General features: G+C 32.8%; 3 protein-coding genes and 1 long non-coding RNA gene across 4 annotated transcripts; 1 reads left to right on the plus strand and 3 right to left on the minus strand.

Moving 5' to 3' along the window:
* Window positions 1-422: 422 nt before the first annotated feature.
* Window positions 423-5,630, minus strand: LOC11415491 (glycine-rich protein DOT1). The gene is made up of 8 exons (XM_003622930.4): window positions 5,352-5,630; window positions 2,641-2,721; window positions 2,294-2,382; window positions 2,124-2,198; window positions 1,853-1,953; window positions 1,636-1,773; window positions 1,476-1,538; window positions 423-1,149 (listed from the first exon to the last, which is right to left on the minus strand). Exons 1-8 carry the CDS (start codon window positions 5,472-5,474, stop codon window positions 725-727), a joined length of 1,095 nt encoding a protein of 364 aa, XP_003622978.1. The 5' UTR covers window positions 5,475-5,630; the 3' UTR covers window positions 423-724.
* A 2,998-nt stretch (window positions 5,631-8,628) lies between these two features.
* Window positions 8,629-11,869, minus strand: LOC11409860 (F-box/kelch-repeat protein At3g24760). The gene is made up of 2 exons (XM_003622931.4): window positions 10,517-11,869; window positions 8,629-9,023 (listed from the first exon to the last, which is right to left on the minus strand). Exon 1 carries the CDS (start codon window positions 11,690-11,692, stop codon window positions 10,550-10,552), a length of 1,143 nt encoding a protein of 380 aa, XP_003622979.1. The 5' UTR covers window positions 11,693-11,869; the 3' UTR covers window positions 8,629-9,023; window positions 10,517-10,549.
* Window positions 11,870-16,936: 5,067 nt separating this feature from the next.
* On the minus strand, window positions 16,937-18,300 carry LOC112416310 (uncharacterized). Its single transcript, XR_003006648.2, has 3 exons — window positions 18,102-18,300; window positions 17,906-17,999; window positions 16,937-17,760 (listed from the first exon to the last, which is right to left on the minus strand). It is a non-coding gene; the product is annotated as an uncharacterized lncRNA (long non-coding RNA).
* Window positions 18,301-18,846: 546 nt separating this feature from the next.
* Window positions 18,847-19,515, plus strand: LOC11409357 (histone H3.2). Its single transcript, XM_003622933.4, has one exon. The coding sequence runs from the start codon at window positions 18,913-18,915 to the stop codon at window positions 19,321-19,323; it is 411 nt and encodes a 136-aa protein (XP_003622981.1). The 5' UTR covers window positions 18,847-18,912; the 3' UTR covers window positions 19,324-19,515.
* The last annotated feature ends 971 nt before the right edge of the window (window positions 19,516-20,486 follow it).

Here is a 20,486-nt window from a genome sequence, read left to right on the forward strand (position 1 = left end):
TTCTTTGCCAGTGACTTAGGAAAACAAAACCGCCCCACACAAAATTATTAGCTCGAGGGATTCGTACCTGATGTAACAGGTCATGTGTAGTAAAATAGAATAATATTATAAACAAATGATAATAGAGAAATGGTAAACATTATTCAACCTTTTTACATACAAGCTAACATTCAATCATAGTCCCTCATTTAAAAAATAAAAATAAAAAAAAAAGGTATTCAATTACAGTCCCCCTGAAAGAAAAAAAGAAAAAAAGGTATTCAATCATTGTCAAAAGGGAATATATGTTAAGGTGGTGATAGGAGGAGAATGATCTGCATCATGAATTTAGGACTCTCTTGCAGATGATATTTCACAATTTTCCACTTTCTAGTATACACAAAACTGACAATATAAAACAATGCTGCAAGCTTATCAGCAAATAAAAAAAAAAGAGCTACTTTGATTAAATTGAAAACCATATAGAAACCAGATACAGATAAAAATATGGTGTTGGCAACCATAAAAGGTGTAATGAATTACAGCAATCATAAAACCAAAGATGCTTTTTCCAGCTAAATCTAAAGATGAACAAAACCTTGCCCAAATCAGTTTCATGAAGAAGGAAAAAAAACATAAATGATGGACCATGAGCAACATCATACTATCAACAAAGTATTCTAATAACATAACTGCACTGTCAAGGGCAAGCATTTAGCAAGAATGAAATTAACACCCATTGCTATCATGCCTGGTTGTCTCCACCCCTACCACCACGTCCATCCATTCTTCCCCTACCACGGCCATAACCCTTGCCTCCCCTGCCTCTTTCATAGCCCATACCTCCACCTCTGCCTCCTTCATAACCCATACCACCTCCACCTCTGCCTCCTACATAACCCATTCCTCCACCTCGGCCGCCTTCATAACCCATACCTCTGCCTCCTTCATAACCTCCACCTCTTCCTCCTCCATATCCTCCACCTCTGCCTCCTCCATACCCTCCACCTCTGCCTCCTTCATACCCTCCACCTCTGCCTCCATAACCTCCACCCCTGCCACCTTCATAACCTCCACCTCGACCACCTTCATAGCCACCTCTTCCACCTTCATAACCACCTCCACCTCTACCACCTTCATAACCTCCACCTCTGCCGCCACCATAACCACCTTAATAATAGGAAACATTTGAAGATCAGCTTATGATCAGATTAGACATGGATCATCATCACAAATACAACAACAGTTTTCCATATTTGATTAATGGAGCATATACTAAGAGAAACATGTAACTAAGCAGCACTCACAGCTTGTATACTTCCAGAATAGAAAAGAAAGTAAAGATATAATAGGCTAATAGCAAAAAAAATAAGATGATAAACAGATGAGAGCATATACTCAGGAAACCTTCTTGGTGAAACAGACAAAGAAAATCCCCAAGACATTCATTATCATCAGATAATACGGGCAGAAAATATGTAATAAACTAAACTTACCGCGATACCCCCAACCTCTGCCTCGACCTCCCCCTCGGCCGCGATTAGAATACCCACCATTTTCTGTCAGGAACCAAGCACAACAAAAGTAAACTTTGCAAAAAGTAGCTAACACTATCAAAGTACTATAATGCTAAAATCCAGGATTCAGAATTTGTACCTTGATAATTTGCATATCCACCTTGGTAATAGCCGTATCCACCTTGATAATTTCCATACCCACCTTGATAGCCATAACCACCCCTTCCCCAATTCCTACCTCTCCCCCTACCTCGACCACGACCTCGGCCATACGAGTCTAGAAAAAGATATAAGATGCGCTAAAAGTTAGAATGGCCTATTAATGAATAGCTAATATACGAGTTATAGCATGTTACCTTCATTTACAGCATTATAAGAATCCTGTGCTGGTTTCAGAGGTTGCTGCTGATAATTGGAGTGTGGCTTTGATTGTTCAGCAGTAGATGGAGCTTGATACCTAAACATGAAATCATATAGACATCTTAAATACTAGTCAAACAATTCAGGAAAGGATTCAAAATATAACCTTCAATTTTTTTCCCTCCCCAAGAGGCTGTTAAAACAAGAAATAGTCCAACTGAATAAAAGGAACGTAAATAAGATCATGAAAATAGTTACGGAACTCACCCAGGAGAATTTGTGTTCAATTCTCCAGTTGACAAGGTGATTGAGATCATGGAGACATGCCGAGTCATTTCCACACTGCAATAATTGTTGATATTCAACAACTTGGCCACCCAAATAGAAAAAAAAAATATGGATACATCCAGAACGTTAAAATTTCAAACAAAACTTACGGTACAAGACCCTCTTCAATGGGCTCCCACACATCTGTTATGCTAACTGAGCTGATTGCAGTATCTTGGTGCAAAGGGGATATCCTCTTCTGTTTAAGCAGATTGAAAGCCAATCACAGAAAATCAATATGAATTCTGAAGTACATGAATTTTCCAGATTTTAAGTTTTTAATTTTAACTTTTGGCAAACCTTTAGATTCATTGACGAGGGAACTTTTTATTGTTCTCTCACCATTGCCAATTATTTTGAAGTTACCTTCTACCAGAAACATATGCTAGACCATCATTTGCAAAAAATTTAAAGAACATATAAGGAGGAAGATAAGAACATCTTGCAAAGAAATGACCTTCAGAATCTCTGCAATGGCAACTGTCTTGCTGATTGCTTGTCCCATTGCCTTCAAGACAATCTCTTTTGCTTGCTTTTCCTGGATGAAATACAAACAGTTATAAGATGGCATAGACCAGAAATAGTTTCCAACACGTGCCAATTACAGTATTTGAATGATCTTACTGCAAAAATAGATGATAATTTCAGGTAAATGAAATAGAGAGATAAAATGTGATGGGAATGACAGAACGATTTTAATGGCAAACTCAAGTGGTCTGAAACATTGCAGTCAAATTGTGATCCACAGTAAGAATAAAAATGTTTTTTTGAACAGTGAATGATGATTAATATATTTTGTTAACAAAGTGATATGCAACGTAATTTAAAAAACAATATGTAAAAGATGTATATACATTAAACATGTAAAAGGAACAACAACAAAAAAAATCAATCAATGTAAATGAGATAAACATCACATGACAAAATATTTAGAAACCTGAGTTTAATCATAAGTTTCACATAAGTCAACATTTATATTTATGAGCCATATATTAAAGTCAGAAAAATTGAAAATTATGGAAGAAAAAAAATTAAAACTATAAAAACTTGGAAAACATAATTGTAGTCAGAGGAAGAAGGATATTGTCTTCAGCTGAAGAGCTACAGAAGAATGGCATGGAAAAAATTATTTTTCCTATCCTACTGAATTACCAAATGATTATGGGAGTTTATTGGCAAAAACAGAAAGAAAAGCACACTAAAATCAAAATTTTCCTCATCGTCAGATGACAGAATCAGCTGTATCCAAGGCAAAAGTAAAAACTTTTATATTATTACAAATTGTTCAATTCCCAGTATGTACAACACCCTTAGGATTCTAATAGGTTCCAGTTCAACTTCCAATCGGAATTGATAGTGATTTGAATCAGAAATCTATGATTCATATTACAATTTAAAATATTCCAAATCTTAAGGTGTTCCAATCCAGAGAAAGTTGAAGTAGTAACTAGGAAAATACTAAAAAACAGTTCCTTATGAACTGTTCGTCCTGTTTTGTTCTGATTCTTAACAAAACTTCCGAAACCATGAATGAAGGTATGCATTTTAGAATGTTTCAAATGATGCCATTTAAGAAAATCAAATTGAAGAACCGTTTGAACCGTGTGTAAGGTACTGTAGCTAAGTATCACCCTGGTATCTATTGTAAAGAAGACTAACAGAGGCCCAGTACAAAAGGAGGTTCAATTAGGAGATACTTATAAAACAAATGCATAGGAAGATCAAAGTAAAATGTCTGCCAAGACCATTAAAAATTATCTTACTAACATTTGATCTTTAGCAGAGTTTGTTATAATATAATAGCTAAAGGGTGTTATTTGCTAATAATCATGCCAACCCCTTAAAGTGGTTTAGTAGTTCCTGTCACTCCAATTTTTGTTACAAATTACAATAAACAACCTAACTAAAGAAAACCCTAACCGACACACATACTACAACACAAAACGAAGCAAGGTCAAAAGGTACAAGGGTGTAGCAGACTTTGAATTAAGTTTTCACTTTGCATTGTAACAAATGTTTCGAGTGATATATTTACTTCTCTTGCTTGGCCTGTCACGTATATTCCTTTAAAACATAGGCATTGTGTGATGTTTCTACTAAAACAATGATCCATTAAGTTCGTAACTTTGTATTTTGATCACCATATTTGTGAACCGAAACATCAATAAAAACTTAAACCAACACTAGTACATTTCTTAAGACAGTGATTTATTTCAATTTCTGCTTTTTCTACAAGACAACTTCCTAATTTTTAACATCTCCAATTTCCCAATATTGCTTAAGAATATTATGGGACTGTAGCTTCTTTTATTACTACCGACAATATTTCAAAAGCAGTCTCATACCACACACCTTTAGTTAGCACCTTTCTTATATAGAAAACTCTTTCTTTGACAAATTAAAACTCTTAATACTGCTACTATTTTTATTCAAATAACTAGTAAGAAAAAATGACAACTACAAAATCCTAATAAACATCCACATTATTGTATTTAGTATGATTTCCCTGTTTAACTGTTTATCAGATTAAAGCACGAAAATGAACAAAAAGATAAATGAAACCGGTGTAGATTCCAAAAAGTTACATCAGTACAGACATACAACCTATGGAGCATAAATACGGACACTATACACAACACTGACAAGTCATCACCGGAGACAGACATCGACACCAATAAAAATTAGAAAAAATGACTTAATTGAATCTAATCACATGAGTCGTTGCCGTGTCGGACACCAGACATACATTCCATCAGAAGTGTCGGTACTCGGTGCTATGGAGCATATGACAACGTCAACTTGAATCCACAAAACACCAGAAAATGCAACATTACTAATTATTATTTCTTCCATTCAATCATTTCAACAAACAGTATCCGTATCCACAACCAAGTTCTAATTAACATCAACAATCAACAAAAGTCACTCCAACAAACCCATCATTTCATTAATCAACATCAATCAAAACTCAACAAACTCATCATTTCAATAATTAATCAAAATAAAAAACAAATCCAAACATTTCTAAAAATGCCACACGACAAAACAACAAAATCAACCTGAATCAACACAAAAAAAAAAAAAAAAAGAAACCCAAAAACGAAAACATCGTGAATAGATTACGATAATCTAAAAATCATGAAATGAAAACATGCAATGAAGATTGACCTGAAGAAGTGAAGTGGCGTAAGTGATGTAGTTACGAATGGCGCCTTGAGTAGTGATACGGATCTCATTTTCGTTGATGGGAGTTTCAGGTTTGGGTTTTTCAACCTTCTGATACCTATCCATGGTAGAGAGAGAAAGAGGTAGAGAGAGAAAGGGGTGAATGAAATGAAATGGAACCCTAAATAACCTTAAAACCCTAGAAAAGGAAGGGGAGAGAAATGAATTGGAAAGGGTAAAGTTTTTCCTAAAACCTCACTCTCATTCTCTTTTCTTCTGCCTTTTATTTAACCATTTATTCGCTTCCGTCCACTATTTCGGGTTACAAAAAATTAACATATATTCTATTCTTACCCAATTTAATCGATAGATATATTTTAATGGTTAAAAATTCATTTTTACAAAGTACTATAATAGTAAGTGAGGTGTTGAGGTTCAAACTTTAACTCACACGCATATCTTGAAATGTTAATGTCAACTGAACTATGCTCATATATATACATTTTACTCATGTGATTTTTAAAACATATGAAGTGATTCTCTAAAAAAAAACATATGAAATGGATGTGTAAAACTTTTTTATACTAACATTGTATATAAATTAGCTCTTCTTGCAATTATCTTCAATATCATTTTGGTCTTGTGTATAAAATAAAATACTCTTTTTTATTTCTTCATTTTATTTTTCATTGAAGTTCGTGGAGGCTTTAGGTGTGAATGTATATTGGATGGTACAAGACTTTAAAAGATTTAAGTTTGGTCCTTAAAAAAAAAAAATTAAGTTTGGGTTGCTAAAAAGTTTAAGATTTTTTTTAACAAAAAAAAATGATATATATTAATACAGACACACAATCTCTTCGGTATAAGGTGTATCAAAGAAACCACGAAAAAGTTTAAGATCTGAATCTGACTATAATCTATCATAAACTTATTTTTTAGATATAAATCTCACATTTTTGAAAGTTTGATATGGTCCATTTAAAAATTTATTTTGTATGAATATAGCTAAATAAGTAATATGATATAGCTTCAATAACTAACAAACTAATATATCAATCAATGCTTAAATCCCATTTTCATATTTAACACATAACATTTTGGAGAAATTGTTTATATCTATACTATACTAGCAAAAAAAGACAAGCACTCGTGTGTTTATCTTTTTACTCTTTTTATTGTATTAATGTGTGTAAATTATAAACGATGATTTTTTTTTTTAAGGAATAAACAATGATTTTTATAAAATAATGATTTTGATTAAAATTATAAAGATTAGATGTTTGTTAATTTTAAATAGTGACAAACCCAACAAATCATATTTGTTCTTTTTAATGACACCAACAATATAGCAAATATAATATAAATAAATATTTATCTTTTTAATGACACCTAAAAAAAACATTATTATAGGAAAATTTATTCAAATGTATAATGAAAAAAATCAGCGCAAAATCTCTCATTCTCTTTATATATAATTAGCGAAAAGACGGGCACTCCCGTCTCCGCTCTTTTTATTGCACTAAGATTTGAAAATTATGAACATCTTTTTTTTATGAATTTTTTTTTTTTTTTTATAAAATTTTGATTTTGATTAAAACTAAAAATATATATGTATGTTGTTTTCAAGTTACAACAAACTAAACTATACGGTAATTCTTGTCAAAAAACCTATATGGTAATTATCTATTTCAATGACATCAATAATATAACAAAAAAAATATAATCTAATTTTTTTTTAATGGCACCAACAACAATCTTTATTATACAAAAAGTTATTTAAGGGTATAATTGAGATAATAAAAAAGTAATCATCTAGTTTGTTACACTTTTTAAATGATAAAAACAAAACAAAAAGTTAAACATGTATATATTCATATCGTGTTTGTTACATTTTTTTAATATTTTAATTTATTCTTATCTATTTATTACATGTGTTATTTGTATTGAAAATTGAGGGCAATTTTAAAAAGAGAAAAGTAAGTCCAAAAAAGTTGGAAGGGTAGTTTTCTTTATATATAGTATAAATATGGATGTCTTCGTGAGCTTAGCTCAGTTGGAGTTCAAAACCCGACCACCACAAAAAAAATATAAATATAGATATCTATCTTATATTATACATTAAAGGAATACATAATTTTGAACTGACGTTTTACTTCGATTTATACATGGTTTTGAGAAAGTTAACAAGTTTACAATTTCATAGAAAGTAAAAAATTTAGCATAATATTTAAGGTTTTTTTTTATGGTTTGCAGGCCTTTTTAACTAAATATTCTTAAAATTAGTTTCTAATACATTATTAAAATACCATTAACCACCATTTATTTTTAGGGAACCATTGACCACCAATGTTTGGCCAACTAAAAAAAATCAGTTATTTTTTAACATATTTTAATTTTTTTCAGAGAAAAAAAACATATTTTTTTCTTCTTCCTTTTTCCAGCTTTTTATTTACATAATTAATTAATATTTTCTGAAAAAAAAAATGATTTATATTAATTTTAAAAATAAAGTATTTATATTTTGTCCAATAGATTTGTATTGTGATTTTAATCTACCCATTGAATACAAAAATATAAATTGATAGATTGTGATCCATCTATATTATGAAATTGATCGATTCAATCTCATCCATTTACTAATTGTTTGTTGGTTGGATGAATTGATTTGATGGATTAATGAGTGGTTGAATTGAATGGGTTATAAATTAGTGAATCAAATTACAACCCCTGGTGTATGGAAGAATTTGCAGAATTTGCGCCCTTACGACACTTGTAAGCATTTTCATTTTTTATATTCAAGAAGATTTGTACAAATTTCGTCAAGGTACGCTTCATTTTTCCGACTACTCCACATAGTTGAAAGTTTTATGTGATGAATTAGAGAACTATCCATCGTCCAATTCATTCGTAGTGCGCCTTTGCTTGTTCAATGGTGTTCAACAAGAGAACTAAAGCTCCAATGGTGTTCAACTTCTTGATACCTCCTTTACTAACATGTCCCATCCTATATGCCGAAGACCTGCTCGAGACTAAGTTGCATCGGATATATATTGCATCAGCGGTGTCCATAGAAGTTCTTCCTTACAGCAAAGACAGTCCATTTTCCAATTTTCCCTTCATCAACACCATGGAATCATTGGTGATTCTTAGATCTCCATCTTCAATGTTGAAGATATAACCTTGGTCATCCAACAATAGAATAAGAAATCAAATTCCACTTCAAGTCACACGCATGTGTCACCTACATGATTGAAAATCTCACTACATAAACAGAAACTAGTTAGAAGTCTAGAAACTGAAACTTTTTCGCTATTGAGCATAAGGTTTTAGTGGCGTTACTCTTGAGTCGGCCCTATCACCATCAAACTGTAACTAAAAAACACTGAACCACTAACAAGGGAATTCTAGTCTGTTGACATGAAACTAAAATAATTCACATTAATATGGTCAACTATATTTACATTTAAAATGACTAAAATACCATACAGTTGCCAATATCATTAAGAAAAAAAGGTTGATCCATGCTTTATGATAGCTAAACAATACATAGATACTTCTATTTACGACAGATGCTCTTATCATATGTGAATGCACATGCCTTGAAGGAAAATGATTCATCTAGCTGAACCTTCTTCTTTCTTCTTTTAGCAATGAGTATTTCCTTCTTTTTTTTCCCTGTTGAATCATATAAATACCAGTGTTATTCATAAAGAGATCAGTAAAAGCACCATACAGATAGGGTCCTAGGTTCCTCAAGTCATCATTTGTTAGATTAGATAATGAATATTGGAAAATGAAAGTAGTGTATAAGGACAATAATGGTATGCACATCACTTCTGTGATTGCTTTTAAACCAATGTGAAGATCTTCTAAGTGTATTATTAGGCTCCTCTCATGAGAGCCATCGTGGTGGTCAGATAACGTATTTCATTGATGTATGATAGTCAAGACTCAAGAACAATGCAAATATATAAGTGAAGGATGAAAATGTTTCATTGATGAATGAAAATGTGGTGCTCAAACCACTTGTGTGATTTCTCTTAGCCGATTGTGGAAATCTCCGTGGTGATTTATACTTTCCTCCATTCAATCAATAAAAGTTCAATTAACATACTGAAAGTATCAAGTGTACTTTAAATTCAACTGTTTGATATGATATAGAAAGCAAAAGATGAAGTGTATAGCTCAGTTGCTACAAAGAGCTGCCATCTGCACAGGGATTAAACACAGCTATAGTAAAGCGACAGCAGTGTCAAATTCTAAGTTTACACAACTTATAGCTTGTTGGAATGGCATTTACAATGGATTTCTTGTGTTCCAATGGTAAATTAACGCGAATTTAAAGAAGCTACAATTAGTAGCATTTGGTAAACGCACGTTTTTGGGCTATGCAGCCGCTAAAACAAACAGTCACTTAACAAGTTTTTAATTAATGAGGAAGAACAAAACTAAAATGCTTGAATTCATAGAAGTTCTGTTCTTACGCATAAGCAGATGATGTCAGCACTGTGATAATCAACTATGTCAGTTTCATAAGTACTTTAAAATTCGAGCATCATTAAGTAATGCTCATTTGTCTAATTATGCAGCTTAAAGTTCCAATTTACCTACCATATTTGTAGATATCCTAATAAGTTAAACAGATAAAGAAAATCTCAAGTTTTTTCTTTCCCATCTTTGACTTGTCAATACTAAAAAAGCCAATGAACAAAAATATCAACTACAATTAAAAAACTAACTTATATAAAAACCACTTATCCACACTCTTCCCCATTTTAAGTTTTTAACCATTATACAATCATTATCAAATCCTAGTAAGTTCAACTAATCAACAAAGATAAAAATATTGCATAGTCTTGCAGCAATAGATTATCATATCTAAGCTTATGACTACTATGCTAACATAGTAACATGTGCAAATAATTTGATAAAGTCAATGATCTAAACATATTGAGTAAGTAAATTTTATTACATCAAACAAAATCAATCAAAGAGTTTTGTGTTATTACTAATATGAAATGAAATGCATACATAATTGATCCTATAGATCCAATCAAAGAAAGAGCTGATCTCAAAAAAATGATAGGAAATTATTTCATTTGATCAAAGCATACACACACAATCACATTCAAAACAGAACACAACCAAATTCAGCGTTGAGTGGATACCTAGTAGTCGAGAAACATCCGCAGAGATCGATCTCAATGAAGTCCATGGTGACCTTCACCAAGAATACTATCTAGTGAAACTGTTGAACAAAAGCTAACAACTTTGTGAAACCTATTCATCAGTGATGGCAACTGAGGCACCCTCCTCCAATAACACTTACTATTCTCACCACCACCGCGACTGCGAATCTCACAGACACAAGCCGGGTACATCCTATGATAATCCTCATTGAAAACATATATAAGATCACCCAACCCAACACACTTCAAGCTAGCAAATCTATCATCCTCATCACCATCAAACAAACTAGAAAGCAAATCATGAGGCATAACACCAATCTCACAAATCTCCATACTTTTTTCATCAACCTCCCACAAATTGAAACTAGACCCACTTGGTGAATTACAAACACCAGCTAAAACAAGCCTTTCCCTACAAGCAATCAAGAAAGAAAACACAACCCCAGAAGGTCTAACAATCCTAACATCACTCCAAACACGAAGCTTCAAATCAAAGGAAGAAACAAAACATGAATATATCCCAAACACAAAAAACTTCCCTTTGAACAAAGCAGATGAAAGTGAAGATGATGAGTTTCCAGATCGAAAATCAACAGGAAGAGGAGGAGCTAAATCCCAAGAACCCAAAAGAGGGTCATAGATTTCAACATCTAAACGATCTTCTATATCAACAAGGTTACCAATAAACCTAACACCACCAACAACAATAAACTTCAAAGACAAACCATCATTGAAAACACCTAAAAGAGGATTAATCCTAGGAAAATGAAGAGGTGGAGTAGAACTCCAAGCAAGAGGACGCAGAATTGAAGTATAGACAAAGTTAGGTGCCGTGATGAAGAAGTAAGATGAAGTACCAATAAAAGAAGTGTTGTTAGGATAGTGAAGAGGTTGTTGAGGTGTTGGAAGAAGGAACCAAGAGTTAGAAGAAGGGTCAAAGGCAAAAGATTGATTGTTTTTGGAAGATATGTTATGGATACCATGCAGAAAGAACCATGGTTTGTGTTTTTGGTTATGGTTTGAAGAAAAGGAAGATGATGAGAGTATGGTGTACCATAGTTTGCAAACTGTTGAAGCTTGGATCAAAGATGGGATTGGAAGATGAGAAAGGATGGATTCTATGAGGTCTAAGCTAAGGTTTGTGATTTCTGTCATGTTGGTTTGTGAAGATGATGAAGTGTTGTGGATAGTATATGAATGGAGGAAGAGAACAGGAACATAGGATAGGAGAACACGACAGTGAGGATTGGGAACTGAGAAGATGGATTGGGAAGTCACACGTAGATGGATGGTTGGATGAGTAATGAATATGGTTTGGTTGTTCGATATTATTGAAGTGGTGGAACACGTGTTTGTCGGTTATTGACCTTTTTTTGTGCTACAATATGAGTGTGTGTTTGGAAAAGCTTTGAATTTAGTTTAACTTTAGTTTAGATCAATTACTTATGGAAAAGTTTTGAATTTAGTTTAACTTTAGTTAGATCAATTGCTTATATTAGGTGGCTTCTATGAGTGAATATTAGGTGGTTTATGGCCAACCATAACAAAAATTATTGACGCTTGGTCAACTATAATTGGGCGTGAATATTTTGGGTGGATCTTTTTAGTGAATGTAATTTGATTGAATATGTATTTTTTATCTAATTATCATTTAAATTTTGCGTTTTTCACTTGAGGATTTGCTCATCGTGTGTCTTAAAACGGCTTTACAAACACCCATCTCTATATAAAGGGGACTTTCAGCATTCCTTAAGGTTAGAATCTACTTTCTCTCTTTAAACTCTCATTTTGATCTCATACTAACTTGAGTGTCAAGTGTCTGCATGCACACACCCCTCCGCCGTTCCAGTTATCAATTGACACATTCAACAGCCACTTAAACCACCGTACAAAACTGCACCGGTAGTGACCTTCTGATCAGGTACGATCAATACTAAATATCTTCGGTGGTAGTTAACTGTCGCTCGCTAAATGTTTTCAACGATAGTTTACTGTCGTTTATGGCAACTTTCTAATATAAGGGTCAAACATTTCTCCACCTCACTCTTCATTCATCAACTTTTTCCCATCTTCAATCCAAAAACGCCAAATTTTGATTTTGTTTTTGCAAAATTATGATCTTACATTATTGAAGGATTACTAGAAGGTTTATACACTCATTTTACGATAACAAACACACAATGCATCTTTTAACACATTTACATTATTTGTTTTTTTTGCCATTTTTTCATTTTTGGAGAGCTAGTCGTAACGGCAGTTGGGTTCCAATGGTGGTAGTTGGGTTCCAACGGTGGCTAACTAGAGTTGGTGGCAGTAACGGAGCCAGGAATATTAAATAGTGGGGGCACTATTAATTTGGAGTGAGAATTGGTGCGGTTGATTTTTCAGTTTCATGAAATAAGGAGGAAGGGTTTCCATTTTTCTCATTGAGAATGAGATGATCGTGGGTGGTCTTAAAAATTGTAGTTGGATCTAACACAACCTCATAAAATCGATTTGTGAGATGAGGATTATCCCTACTTATAACACTTATTTAAGTCATCCTTCAATCGATGTGAGACACTTTAACATGTAATTGGGGTGGGGGCGTGATAAAAATTGTTTATTTAAATTAAAAACCTTTTAAAATATGGGGGGGGGAGTGACTTGTTTTGTTTTTTTGTGTGTGTGTATGGGGGGTGTCAAATTAAGTGGAATGAAATGTGTGGCAAAATTTCAAACGGGTTGAATTATGTGGCATATATAAAAGAAAATTGTTTTTCTGATTTTCGGAAGTTCCTAATAACACATGAAAATGTCAAAATTACCTCCAACGGTAGTTAACTACCGCTGGCTTATAACTAGAAAATTGACGGTAATTAACTACCTCTGTTTTTTTTTTTATTTCCAAGTGCTATTAGGAATTTTTGGAAGTGAGAAAAGCAAGCGTCAATATCAAATGAGTTATATTCGAACTCATTTAGTATTGAATAAATCATTCGTTGGACTTTTTTTAATTGTTTAAAGATAAGAAACTTCTACTGCTATATTGTTCATTGAACAAGTATGGTGGGGGATGTTGATGAAAATATGTTTGTGCAGGCAGGAGCCCACACAACCTTGTGTGTGGCTCCGCCACTGATTGGTGTCCAATTATGATTTTTGGTGCCTTTTTCCTTTTTTGTATTGATTTATTTTATAATTGTTGATAAAAAAAATTGCAATAATTTATTCGTTATTGAAAGTTATGATTGAAAATGTGGTTGATGATGTTATTGAGTCAAAACCAAATAAGGTAAGTCTTCCATCAAGTTGAAAATGCCTGAGGTTGAAGCTTTCTTTGATGTCAAACCAAAAATTGTTGAAGCATTCGCTGATGTGAAACCTTCTATTGAATCTTTCGTTGATGTGTAACATTCTATTGAAGCTTCAAGTGAATTGAAACCTTCCGGTGTTTTCAAACTCCATAACAATCAAGTGAGCATTGCACCATTATTTTCACCAAAGATATATGGAAAGTCCAAAATGATATGATTAATTAGGTTCGTTGACATACAACAAAGGTGAGATTTATTGTATCTATAGAGAGATTTAATCTCCAAAAATCAATGTTAATGTTGCGAATTGAAAGAAACGGTGAATACAAACCATCAAAGAGGAAGAAGAAATCAAAGCTTAAAGCTCAAGGAAATGTGGGTGTGAGTTTAAGTTGTATGGTTACTTAGACAAGCAAATAAATGAGTGATGGTCGACTATTCTTAATAAAGTTCACAACCATAAGATGAATGAAAAGTTAGATGGTCACCTTCTTGCCGATATATTAATAATGAAAGACAATAATAAAGTTATTGAATGAACAAAGATTTTGGTGCATCCTAGGCATATTCTGACGGATTTGAAGGCTAAAAATAAAGAAGGTTTGACGAATATAAAGCAAGTGTACAATGCACGTTTGTAGATTGAGAAGGTCAGAAAGAGATGACAAGACAATGTTGCAGCATCTGGTCAAAAAGTTAGAGGAGCATAAATATGTTTATTTCACAAGAACAAACTGTGAAAACTACCACTCTTCAGGACATATTTTCGGCTCATCCCAAATCTATTAAGTTGCCCAACAATTTTATGACTGTTTTGATCATGCACTGAACTAATAAAACTAACTTGTACATAATACCATTGTTTGAGATAGTTGGTGTCACCTTGACCGAGAAGACATATTATGTTGTTTTTACTTTTCAGACTTCTGAAAACGAGGAAAACTTCATTTGGGTTCTACAAATGTTTCTTGATCTTCTCAACATAAAAGACAAGATGCTTAAGATGATTGTGATTGACAGAGATATCACTTTGATGAATGTTGTAGCCACTATTTTCCCTAAAAGTACCGCATTGCTTTGGCTCTGTTTGATAAAAATAGCGGATACCTGATAAGCTAGCTGATAGCTTTTAGCTGATAAGCTAGCTGGTAGCTTTTAACTGATAAGCTAACTGAAATGTTTGGTAAAAATAGCGGTTCAAAGGGCTGATAAATGTAAAATGACATAAAGGGTATTCTTAATTCATGATAAAAATTATATCAATTAATATCTAAGTATTTGTAATTTTGTAAACTAATTTTTCTTTAAAAAAAATGCTTACCTCAAAAAAATAAAAAAATAAAAGTAACACTAATAGAGTAATAGTATTTTGTTTCGTAAAAAAAAAAACGAAGGTATATATTTTTTCAAAACAAAAAAAAAAGAGGCCAGCTGATATATATACAAAAATTGGAATAAAGTGATAGTAGTCTTTATTACTAGCCTATTATAAAAATTGTAATGGATAAAAATGAAATTTAAATGAAATAATAAGGGTAAAATTGGAAGAAAAAGTGAGAAGCTATAAGCTCAAACGCTACTTGGAATAGCTTTTGAAAAATAGCTTATAAGCTTGTGAAATAAGCTATAAGCTCATGGTGAAAAAGTGTTACCAAACAGAGCTTTTTTTTTGTCAAACGAGCTTATAAGCTATAAGTTAAGAGCTAAAAGTTCTTTTTTGGGTATTACCAAACAGACCCTTTGTCATTTTCATATTGAAAAAAATGTTAAGAGTAAAATACACCACAAACAGCAGAGACAAACCTAGGGATGTCAAAGTGAATGGAAAAGATAAGTAAATGAATGAGGTGAGGACAAGTGAAGTAGTTAACAGTATCATGAAAGTTTATGATATTGCGCTTGAGTCTTATTGAAAAGAACTAAACTTTTCACGCGTGCTTCCGCACAGGTCATATACAATGTAAATGTAGTAGGGAAAAGCAAAATTACATTGTATAGTTCCAGCTTAATATTCAAATGTCATTTAAATTCAATAGTAATTGAAATTTTTCGTGTCTACGCATTTCGAAAAATTTCTTTAAACACTACATTCGAAGAACTATCAATGCAAACACCATCTTTATCTATTAGCAAAGTTTTTAGACCATTTCTTAATATAGCCCTTGATATTGCTACATAAAGTTGACCATGTGAGAACATTGGCTGTGGAAGGTATATACCAACTTGTTGTAGTGACTGCGTTTGACTTTTGTTAATGGCTGTGGAAGGTATATGAAACTGTCTACATTGAATTTAAAAGAAATTCTTGTAACGGATGGTGTCAAAGATAGTATAGGTATATACACCTTATCACCAATGTTGCTTCCTGTTATCACCTTTCCTTCCGGAACATATCGCCCAACCTTTTGTTAAAGGCCTAGTTCATATTTCATACCCTTGGCCGAAGCATGTCCAACATTTCATACACTAAATATATAATGTAGTCACATTTCCATGAATTGATAAGAAATTGCAGGTATATATTAAGATAAAGAAATCATCAAAATTGTAACATCTAAAAGAGAACAGAATAAGCAGAAAAACATTGTTAACTAACTAAAAGACAGACACAAAAAACTTGCCATTAAGTCTATGATTTCTCAAAAATATAACATGATCTCTTTTGCCACCTGCTAGAAGTTTTCACAGAGTGAAAATCAAATTAATATATATTTTCAGAATTAGAATAATAAATATTGCAAGACAGCCACAGGCCCAGACCACACATAGTAGTAAAACTGGTACAGAATAAATACAGGCGGTGAACTGCATAACAGGAGGAACTCCCAAACAGCTGAGACAAACCCCCACAAAAGACCACAGAACCTACCCTATTTGAATACAAACTTTGGGATCCCAACACCTTATATCAATTATCAATATATGCCCTATGTGACGGCTATATTTGTGTGATCAAAAACACTTAATGTGAAATCTTACTTCAACATCAACAAATCCAAGATGTAATTATGCCATTTTTTCCTACATTTGCCATTTGTTGAAAAAATAACACTCCACACTAACTCCAAGATGTATGTCATGTGGATTGCAATAAGATCTGCATATGCTACCAAAGTCAATTCAAGAAAAAAAAATTGCTATCATATAATTTGATGAGGTAAAAATTTCAGAAAGTATGAAATCAATAACTTATAGAAAGGATAGATCATACAATGCGAGTTAGCTTATTGCACCACAAAGCAAATATTGAAAATCAACAGAAGCAAACAATACACGGTTCTTTAGTTTTCAATGCAAATCAAGATGGCTTGATTTGAGAAGAATACTGGCAAGAACAAATTGGACAAATGCATAACTAATCAAACTCCTTAAAATCAAAGTTTGATCGGTTCCAATGAATTTATAACCACTTTGATCAGGATACAATTTTTTAGTAATTCATAATATTTTAGTGATTCATCAAGGTTATGCCTAGAATAGGTAGTCATACTACTTAGAGAATGGTGTTACTTTTCAATTTTATTCATTTCAAAAGCATCATATTCTTCACTCTCTCCTTATCAAAAGGACATGAAGACAAAGAGGAGGATATAGCTTCAAAATCTAATTCATTTGTAAAATGAATCCCTTCTTTTGATGACTAAGGTAAAAAAAAAAAAAAAAAAAAAAAGAGAAAATGACATAAGATGGAGCTGTTTGTGCAATAGGTTGCTCAATCAACTGTAAAGGTACACCAACTTCCAAAAGAAAAAGAATAATCCACACGTAACATATAAGCACAAAAATAATCAGAAATCAAGAAATGAATAACATGGAAAATTTCCCTATATTTTAGGCCAGAAAAAAATTATGATATTTATCAATATATCTGTGTTCTTTTTCTCTTCAGATTCAAGTAACTATATCTGTGTGGACCTTCATTAGAACCTACAAATTAAAAAAAAAAAGTTCAGAACATTAAAAGGTAAGAATTAAAAAAAACAATCAGAAATTCATCCATAATTAAAGTAGAAGAAGAACATAAACATTAAAAGAAGAACATTTAGCGGTGTTCTCTCTATTTCTCGATTACCTTCGTTTGGAATCTTATTTCTTCCCATATGTCTCCTTCCAGCGCCTAGTGGGTATAAACTTTATAAATCAGAAATTCACAACCCCATTTATTCCTTCAATTAAGAGAATGCAAATTAAAAAGTTCAAAGGAAAAACAATTAAAAACTAAAACTTTGCTTGTGAAAATTAGAGTCTATAAGGAAAAAGTAAAGTACCATCACCAAAGAGGATGAAAATTTAGACCTAGCATATTCAACAACCGGACCTCATACATCCATCCACAAAGATGCATATCGGCTGCACCACCGTTAGAATAGCTACTTGGAATAGCTTCTGAAAAATAGCTTATAAGCTTATGAAATAAGCTATAAGCTCATAGTGAAAAAGTGTTACCAAACAGAGTTTTTTTGGTCAAACGAGCTTATAAGCTATAAGCGAAGAGCTCTTTTTTGGGTGTTACCAAACAGACCTTTTGTCATTTTCATATTGAAAAAAATGTTAAAGTAAAATACACCATAAACAGCAGAGACAAACCTAGGGATGTCAAAGTGAATGGAACAGATAAGTAAATGAATGAGGTGAGGACAAGTGAATTAGTTAACAGTATCATGAAAGTTTATGATATTGCGCTCGAGTCTTATTGAAAAGAATCATATACAAATGTCGTAATGCAATTCCGAGATATCTATAAAAAAAAAAAAAAAATTAGAGAAACGTGTGATGGGAAAATTTTTTATTTTAGAAAAGGAAGCAATAAAAAAAACAAAAGAAATAATCCTATTGGTTGGTTTCACATGCCACGGATCCCGATCCTATCACCCTTCCTGCAAAGACGCACAACCGTTGATAACTATTCCCATCAACGGTCACCATCTCCCCCTTTCACCTTCTCAAATTTTCCCAATTCCCGCATTTTTTTCTTCAATCTTCTCCGCCCTATAAAACACCCAAAACACTTCTTCCAACATCCATCATCCCAATAACATCTCAAATATTTTCTTTCTCTCAGTTTTCTTTTCAATCAAAATGGCACGTACCAAACAAACAGCACGCAAATCCACCGGCGGAAAAGCCCCACGCAAACAACTCGCCACCAAAGCCGCACGGAAATCAGCTCCGGCGACCGGAGGAGTGAAGAAGCCACACCGTTTCCGTCCCGGAACCGTGGCGCTTCGTGAAATCCGCAAGTACCAGAAGAGCACTGAGCTTCTGATAAGAAAACTTCCATTCCAACGTCTTGTTCGTGAAATCGCTCAGGATTTCAAAACCGATCTCAGATTCCAGAGCAGTGCTGTTTCTGCTCTTCAAGAAGCGGCTGAAGCTTATCTTGTTGGTTTGTTTGAAGATACAAATCTTTGCGCTATTCATGCTAAGAGAGTTACTATTATGCCTAAGGATATTCAACTTGCAAGAAGAATTCGTGGTGAAAGGGCTTAGAATTCGTTGCTAGGGTTCGGAATTATCTTTAATGTTTTTATAATAATTAGGGTTCTATTAGCGTTTGGTTCATCTGTTTCTGTTATGAATCTTTAGTAATGATTCTTGAGGAATTATGAGTTGATTGCATTTAGTTTTTTGAACCTAATTTACTTCTTGAGAGAATGGGATATTGGATTATGTTGGTATTAAGCTCTAAACTTATTCTTCAATTTTAACAGAATTGACATTTTGAAATTGTTTAAATTTGATTAAAAGTTGTCACTATTAAATTGACTGATTGTGATAAGTATATGTTTGGTTGAGGTGATAAGAATGAATCAGTTCTAAAGACAAAATCAATTATGTTAGGAAGAAACCAAATGTGTCAGAATCAATTTTGGTCCCTCTAGAAATGGAACTAAACATACAAAGTTCCCAACTAAATCAATTCAAAATTGCGTTTAATGGTGTACCAATAGTCCATGGAGTGTGCATTTTGTAAATTTGTAAAATAGCTTTAGGTGAAATTTGAGTTAAACACAACACGATTTATGTTTGAAAAACTTCTAAGGAAAGTGATTTTTATCAATTCATTTGTTTCAATCAATATTATAACTATATTACAATGAAATTAATTTAGAGTCTATTCTGATTCAATGAAAAAGTTACATATGGAAGCTTTGACTTAAAATCAATTTTAATGCTAGAGTTTTGGCACCAGACTGAATTCTGAACTATTAGAGAGTTACTATTATGCCCATATGGATATTCAACTTCTGTGCATTCTCAAGGCTTTATTCCATAGGTCTTGTTCTGTTAAGGTTTGGTTCATTTTGATTTCTTTTTGTAATTATATGTTTTGAATCATAACCTATTATGCTCTTGTAATGATGTTCTGATCAATCATGTGTTTGTTCAGAATTCAGGAAGCGAATCAATCTACTTGCTTTTGTAAGATAAATCTTGAATGTTTTTGATTCAGCTATGAAATAGGGAAACTCTGTCATCAATCTTATATCTAAATTGAGAGTAGGTGGGTGTTATAGGGAGCTTAAATGATGAGGAAAAGGTCTTGAGAAGAGTTAAGGAGAGATTAGAAATGGTGGAATTTAATGATTTAGAGAAAGACAAATGGGTTTGGACAGGTGGAGTATTAACAAGTATCTATCCCGCCAGGGAAG

The sequence above is a fragment of the Medicago truncatula genome, chromosome 7 (genome assembly GCF_003473485.1).
Source record: "Medicago truncatula cultivar Jemalong A17 chromosome 7, MtrunA17r5.0-ANR, whole genome shotgun sequence".
NCBI classification, from domain to species: Eukaryota; Viridiplantae; Streptophyta; class Magnoliopsida; order Fabales; family Fabaceae; genus Medicago; species Medicago truncatula.